Source organism: Erpetoichthys calabaricus, chromosome 6 (assembly GCF_900747795.2).
Source record: "Erpetoichthys calabaricus chromosome 6, fErpCal1.3, whole genome shotgun sequence".
Taxonomy (NCBI): Eukaryota; Metazoa; Chordata; class Cladistia; order Polypteriformes; family Polypteridae; genus Erpetoichthys; species Erpetoichthys calabaricus.
In genome coordinates, this window is record NC_041399.2 from 36,469,436 (window position 1) to 36,477,560 (window position 8,125).

General features: G+C 35.1%; 1 protein-coding gene across 3 annotated transcripts in view; it reads left to right on the forward strand.

Moving 5' to 3' along the window:
- The window catches only part of spidr (scaffold protein involved in DNA repair), a 389,881-nt gene that overhangs the window by 178,206 nt on the left and 203,550 nt on the right, over positions 1-8,125 (forward strand). For 2 of the 3 annotated variants that reach the window (XM_028803494.2, XM_051929096.1), the window contains exon 8: positions 3,988-4,192. In XM_028803494.2, the coding sequence (XP_028659327.1) occupies positions 3,988-4,192 (205 nt within the window). The remainder of the gene's footprint in view (positions 1-3,987; positions 4,193-8,125) is intronic. The other variant, XM_028803495.2, reaches the window with a different exon arrangement.

Here is an 8,125-nt window from a genome sequence, read left to right on the forward strand (position 1 = left end):
GTATTATGAGGCAAAGTAGCTTTGACAGATGTGATGGAGCTGTACATTTCGGCTGGCTTGAAGGTAAGGTAACTGGCTGAACCATCAGTGTTCATATAATCCCTAGTATTCATTATAAAAGCAATCACATCATGTGTTAAGTGATAGTGGATACCCACTTAGATGAGGGTGCCTTATGCTTTTCCCTTATCCCCAGAGCATAGACGAGAGGTACTGTAATGCTGTGTGTGATATTTTAGTCTCAGTTGTGGAACACAGCATGATACTCTTGAATGCATGAGGCAGGGTCTCAATGTGTCAGGAGTGAGCAGTTCTACAGGATCATGATTGCATATTTACGAGGTTGACTAGCATGCTTCATATATGAACTTTTCAGGGAGATGTTAGGAGTTATGTTCATGTATGCATTAATTACAAGGTGAGTGTGATGTATAAATGGTGAACTGCGTAGAAATGGTCATTCCCCCTGGTTTTAGTACTACTTTTTTTTTTTCAGCAGGTTTTTTCTGCATGCATATATTTTCATACTCGATTCCACATTAAGTTTTATAAATGAGGTTCCTGGGCTGGTAATATCACTTTAAGAGAAGCCCTCTGAATCAGTTATGAGTCTCACTGTGGACCCCCTGGAGGTAGTAGTGAAGGAGACAATTAAAACAAAACTGAGTTATGAACAACATTTCACATTCTGTCTCTAACATGCTAACGCTGAGTACATTCAGCCAACGAACAATTCTTTTAAAAAAACCAAAAAGTAAAACTGCATCAAGAATCGATATTGGGGCTGCTTCATACCAACTTCTGTGAAAAGTCAAGTTTCTCCCTGGGAACAAATAAAGTTCTATCTGTCTAATTGTATTTACATTTATATTACATTTACTTATTTGAGTGACACCTCTATCTGAGAAACAAGTGGTTACAGCTCTTTTTTTGTTTTTTTCAATAGGGGCACAAATAGACAAAGTGACTTCCTCATGATCGCACAGTGTCAGCAGTGGGATTTAAACCCACAACCTCAGGGTTTGAAGTCCAAAGGTTTAGCCACTATGCCATACTGCCTTTAAATATTTTAACTTTTTCTAAGACATCTGTGTTTAAACGAAGTATGCTATAAATCCTTTATGTTGGTCTGCCTGAGAGGAAAATAGGTAGAGAAAATATTGCAAACAGGATCAGGAAGTGAATGAGGTAGTGCAAATCCTAAACTAAATATACTAAAAATCAGTAGTTGGAGACATGCCAGAATTTCTAATTATCCAGGAAGTCACATCAGACAATAACAACCATCATGAAAGGTTTCATGTATCTATAATTTTGGACAACCAGAAAAAATATGATGCTGTCCTTGTAATGGTACTGGCACGGAAGTCACGTACCTCAACTTCCAGTTGTTCCTTAGTGGAAAAAGGAATGGAGATCATATACAACACTACTCAACATGGTGGCATGATGTTATGAAATATTTTTATCAATGTGAAAATCACCTCAAACCAAGAAACTAATTAAAGAAATGTGTTTCATGTATTCAAAAAACCTCAAGCGGTAGAACGTAACAAGTCCATTCTTGCAAGTCTATTCTTCAGCATACCGATTAAACATTTTCTCAGATTCCATACCACAAAAATAATTTCATCTGGTATCCCTTCATCAATGGGATCAATGGATAGTTTTTACTTTTGTTGTATTAGTGCTGATGTGGATATGCCGCCTTTATTGTTTTCACATATTTTTAGTTTTCAGGACATGCAAAGTCTAAATTACCGTACTGTAGTGTTATTTACCAAATCTTATGTGATTGTTTATGTATTTGACTTTGTAAGATATGTCTGAACAGTCAGTGGGGTTTTAGCCCTGACCTTGAAGGGCTTTGGTGTTTAAAATCTGCACAGAAGTTTTGTTGCCCATCTTCATTTCCTATGGTTTGCCATTCAGAGTTGTAAAAGCACACATCTGTATGTTTAAAGAACAGTGACATAATGCCATTGCCATCACTGCAATTTTGGATCTTGTTGTGTGGATCATAATAATTTTCTGTCTTTCTAAAGGTGTCTTTATTGGAATTAAGATTTTTTTTGCACCCTATAGAAAATATCAACTTAAATCTCTATTGCTATTCTGATGACGTTTGTTTAAAAATGATTGTCAAAAGGACTTTTAAGCAGAAAATAACATAATAAGTATGAATAAGTTTGCTAGGATATATTGTTACATTTTAGAAAAGGAAAAAGAACTTTGAACTGGGTAAGAAGGAAAAAATGTTGTTCATTACTATTCCCATATAGGACTTTTGTGTTAGACTAATATTAGATTACTGCTATGAAGAAAAAATGAACACCTATATAAATAAAAAAAACAATCAACTGTGCCTATTAGGTCAAATATCTTTATATTTACAGGCTTATGCAGCAAACGTATTTTGGAATTCAAACTGAGTCATTAATTTAAGCATAAACCTATGAGTATGTAATGCAACTGCCTCTGTGACCAGCAGGACACCATCTGTTGGTAGTGGATGGTATTGACTCGTACGTAAGTTAGGGCATTTGTAAAACGTTCCCTGTCTGTTTCCACAGTTATTTTTCACTGACACTACACAATTTCTTTTAAAGCAAATTGAAATTAAAGAGGTTTGTGGATTCAGCTTCCTTTTACCTTTTTATAACATGCTTGAGTCTTGTACGTAATATGTTAAATTTCACCCACTTTACATAATTTGTCTGTCATTTATCAGGCATGCCTAAAATCCTCCTGGAAACCATAGTTTAAAAAGGTCAGATTTATTGAACACCCTGAATTGTTTGTGTCAGTTTGCATTTCTGGATTTGGTGTGGCTGTTTAAGAACTGGCAACCAGTTCAGTGTAGCTATCTACTTTTCATCCTTGCTATGCAGGGAACACGTAGGCATGCTAATTTTAGGTTTTGCTCTTTCCTTTTCTCTTTTATGTGTAGCGACCAATGGTCACGTTCATGGAAACATTAAATAGTGAAATAGAAGGGTTAAACTACCCTAATAATGAAGAAATAAATTACAGTATCTACTTGTCACCATTAGATTAGCCATGGAGAGGCCCGGCCCTAACTCCTCCATGTAAGCATTTCTATATGATCCATTATTATTAATTTCCACCAACTAAATAACAATCATATACAGCACTCAACACGTATGCAGAATATGGTACCAGTGAAAGAGACATTTTAAGGCTGAGATGTTATTGCCAGTTTCTCCTTTGCAAGACAGTTTGCATACTTCCATCACTCCTAAACTATACAGTATTTAACATATGGAATGTGCAGTCAATTTGAACCTTCGAAGATTTGTATTTGATAATATCTTTACACTATTTGAACAACAGTGTGAAATGTATTTTTTCATGAAAGCATTTATTTTCCTGCATTCAAGGTTAAAGCTTTGTTTAAAGAAACCTGGAAAATTAAATCTTCTACCTGCAAACAAGATATTGGGTAATATCTTTAAACTATTTGAATGTTTTTGTTAGTGCACCTCTAGGTCGTCAGGAATGCATGGTTGATTAATCCATTGTATGTGCTTTTGTTTCATGTGTCAGTTATCCAGTTGTATGCTCAAAACAATGCAAAATGTGTATTTTTAGTAAAACATTTAAATAAATACTTTTGTAAAAAAACAAAAAAAAACAAAAAAAAAAAAAACAGCGCATATCCTAAACAGAAGACTAAATATACATGGTTCTGACATTTTCAGTGAATTTTAATTGTTTTTTTTTCTGCTTCTTTGAGCCTTTGTTCTTTATTTCAGGTATCTTGTTTGGAAAGTTTTATAACATGACACTGACCTTTATTTGCAATACTTTCTCTTTTGTGATATAGACTTTTTTTCATGGTCTTGGAGCTTAAAGTAACAACAAATTCTTTTTTTCACCATGGTTTTGAAAATATATCTCTGTATATTATGTACATATACATTTATCAGTGTGTTACACATTTAATACATCTTCCCATTTTATCAGCAGGACAACCTGGAGTTCTAAGCCTAAAAGTACTGAAGATCTGTGAAGAGTGTTCCATGCAGATTGCTCTTTGCCAACTGTTGGAGAAACTTAGTGTTGATAACTCCTTACTGCAGGAGGTTGAATTTAAGGTTCTATTCACCAAGGCCACTGCATCTCTCTTGAAAGTCAAACCTGGAGACCATGTTCACATTCATCCTCCCTGGTATGTCCGTAAGGAACTACATTACTAATTTAACAATGTATTCAGTTTTTTATCTTCTTCTCTACATGCTTCTCTTTACAGCATGTCCTGTAATGTTAAGAGGAGCATGGCCTGACTCGTTGGTTTTTCTGATGTTAAGGGATAGATTTCAGTGTTTCAAGGCATGTCTGTTGATCTGTGTCATTTTTATTGGTGAACAAGCCTATGATGGTGGTGTCATCATTAAATTTAATGTTAGAGTTAGACCTGTGTTTGTCCATACACTCAGATGTGATCAAGGAAGAGCTGGACGAACTACCTTGTCTAGAGTCCGTGTTTGAGGACCAAAGTGAAAATGAAGCTGCCAGTTTACACATTCTGGTACCTCCCAGTTTAGAAGTCCCAAATTATGTCTCTCCACATTTGTTTTTTTTTTTTGACACACCAGCAATTATACTTTTGAGTCAGATAATAATTTTATATTTTTTCAGTGAGGTATTAAAGATGTCATTGAAAATTCCAAGTAATTGGTTGCTACCTATTTTTTAAATGTGCACTAAAATTTTATCTAGACTAGATATTGTATGGTTATTGAACTTTGTTCTCATGATTGAACTAAGCATTTAATGTTCATTCAGGAGGGAAAATGTGATTGAAATTAGATGAGAGTTTAGTTTGTAATCCATAAGCACCTATATACCATCCCACATTTTACTTGCATCACAAAACAATTTCACATACAGTTTGCAGCATAACCTGATAATGATTGTAGCATCCTTGCTTGTTTTCCTGAGCTTGTAACTTGCCTTTTCTGTATGCTTCTGTATAATTGTTCTGAAATGCATTACAACATCCATCCATCCATTTTCCAACCCGCTGAATCCGAACACAGGGTCACGGGGGTCTGCTGGAGCCAATCCCAGCCAACACAGGGCACAAGGCAGGGAACCAATCCCGGGCAGGGTGCCAACCCACCGCAGGACACACACAAACACACCCACACACCAAGCACACACTAGGGCCAATTTAGGATTGCCAATCCACCTAACCCGCATGTCTTTGGACTGTGGGAGGAAACCGGAGCGCCCGGAGGAAACCCATGCAGACACGGGGAGAACATGCAACATGCCTGCAGTAAATTGCAAATGTCAATGGTGTTCCATGGTTCCATATTGGGAAATAAGTAGATTGTTTGTTTATGTAGCAACACAATCCTCCATGCATTTTTTTAAATACTCTGGTTGTGACCATTGCATTAATTATCCAGATCTGATGAGGTATCTTTAAACAAGTCTCTATTTATAGAATCAAAACAATCGTACCTGTTTTCCCCAGACTATTTAGTCCAGCAGTGAACCATTTTTTTATGATGTGATTGTAAACAGCATTCATAAAAACACTGGAATCTCTCAGAAAGATAGATAAGCAGAATTTCTTCATTAAATATTTCAAATCAAGTGAGCAGTTTTTTGAGAAATTTTAACATCTGTGCATGAAACATTGTTTAGCATCAGACACATGATCTCCTCTCCTTTTACTTACTGAAAGTCTGATTAATATATTAGATATAAAAACTGGCCAGATTAAATGGAGAATTTTATACCTCTGAGATTGTCCATGTTTCTAAACAAAAAACATAGCATATTGTGAAGTGTCTGTTGAGCCAGGCTTCTCTTATATCATTTGTTTGTTGTCCAGTACAGTAGTTGATGGCTTTAGTGTTTTGTTCAAACCTGGTTGCCACCCTTTCATCTTCCGTTTCTTACCTATCATTATCTGGTTATTCCCATTTGAGCCATGCAGGTTGTATTAGTAATAGATAGCTGGTGTAACTACTCCTTGTTTAACTTGTTAAAGGTTAAATCTTAAATAGTTACTTATTTGTTTAGAAATGTTTGGCGATCAAAAGTAATAGACTGCAGAAACAGACAGCAGTAGCTGTGAAAACAAGAAGATTATATTAAAAAAAAACACCACTCTCCGGCACCATGATAATCTAAAATGTATATGTGAACTGATTTAGTGGATGTCCCCTTCTTTCAAAAGAATTTACTCTGTGTTTTAAAGAAGTGGTTATTCATCTAATCATATAGTATCTTGTCAATTCCTATTCACCTCTTGTTTTCAAAACTGTATTAAATTGAAATTTTCAACTTACTAATTATTGGCTGTGGTTTTAATTCTTCTTGAGTAAGTATTAAAAGATGGAGTTATTTTTAGGAAATATGTTTTGTTTATAGACTATCATTCCTATGTTCAAATCACTTAATAGGGGCTTGGATATACAGTATTCCAGTTGTTACTCATGTTTGTGTTTGTGTGTGTGTGTGTGTGTGTGTGACATAGGAAAATTTAGTGACTTCATTAAATAGACATAGTGAATCAGCAGTATTTATAGTCCTATACCTCACTATAATACTGAAAGAAGTAAAGCAGCTTTCCATTAAAACATCACAAACAGAAAAAAAACAGAAAAACAAAAAAACTTAACACTGATTAGCAGTTGTAGTTCATTAATTTCCTGCTGCTCCATTGCATATTGCAATGTAATCCATCCATCCATTTTCCAACCCGCTGACTCCGAACATAGGGTCACGGGGGTCTGCTGGAGCCAATCCCAGCCAACATAGGGCACAAGGCAGGAACCAATCCCGGGCAGGGTGCCAACCCACCGCAGTGCAATGTAATTAATCTTGTAATTAAGAATACTGTAATTAAGAATACTGTACTGAATACTGAAAACTTGCAGCTACGGCACTGCTATTCTTTTGCACCATTGTACATGGATTTTTTTCAGAAAAAGAACACTGATGTTTTGAGGTAAAATATGTATTTCAGGTAAGGATATAAGATAGTTTTACTCAATAATCATGGAGAAGAATAGGCAACTTATTGATTAGTATGTGCAAGTAAGAATTTCTGTATAATCTCTACATGTAACAGAAATGACCCAATAAACTTTTGATAGTCTTTGAAGTTGCTGTTTCATACTTAAATTGGAAGTTTTCAAAATTTGCTACATAAATACATCATCTAATGGTAGACAGTGTTTGAATCTTTGTTTTTCAGTTATTCAGTTTAGGAAGACAGAAGTTTCGAGTTCATGTTGTTACACTTGCTGCTCATGGTGCCAAACAGTGATGGTGTGTTGTGTGTTAATTAATATGTGCAGGTTAATTTTTCAGAAATAGAAAAATAGATAGTTTTCCAGTTTGAAGAACAGATAAAAAGCACCTGGTCAGCTTCTAGTTTTAATAATGCTGTATCACAATTTGTGACCCTTTACATTCTTCGCCTTAATAAATTGTATTTAATGACAGAATAAGATGTTTTACAGTTTACTTCTAAAATAAAACTTGTCACCTGTCTCCTAGACCATATTCCAATTAGTTTCTTTTACAAAGCTGTCTTTCACATCCCATATTCAGTTTCACTATATTTAATACATTTTTATAGATTAACATTTTTCCCTGATTCCTTTAGAATGGACATAGCTAAATCTTAGATTTAGATTTGAATGTCCTTAGGTTAGACTTGTCCTTGGAAATCAAAGACAAATTTTAAACTTACAATACTTTCTAAACTCCGTACTGGTGTCCTTTCTCTAAAATAGAGACTTAACAATAATGCAAATTGGCAGTCCAGTTTTTATTTTCATCTCATCACAAAAGTAACCTGCATCATGTTCTAAATGATATTCTGATTATGTAAACAAACATGAGTAGGAAAGGAACAGAATAAACAAAAGTAAACTGTATATTTAAGGAAAACAACAAGTCTTGAAGTCTTTCAGTAACATCTTTATGTGTGCTGATCCCTGCCTATAAAGTGAGGTGTCTTGCCAACTTTTCCACCTCAAAGTACCAGACCAAATTTCTTGTATCTTACTCTCTCTCCCATTAGTGCACTCTTGTTATCTTGGTCTCTCGTCCTCCTTTTACCCAACTTTACAAA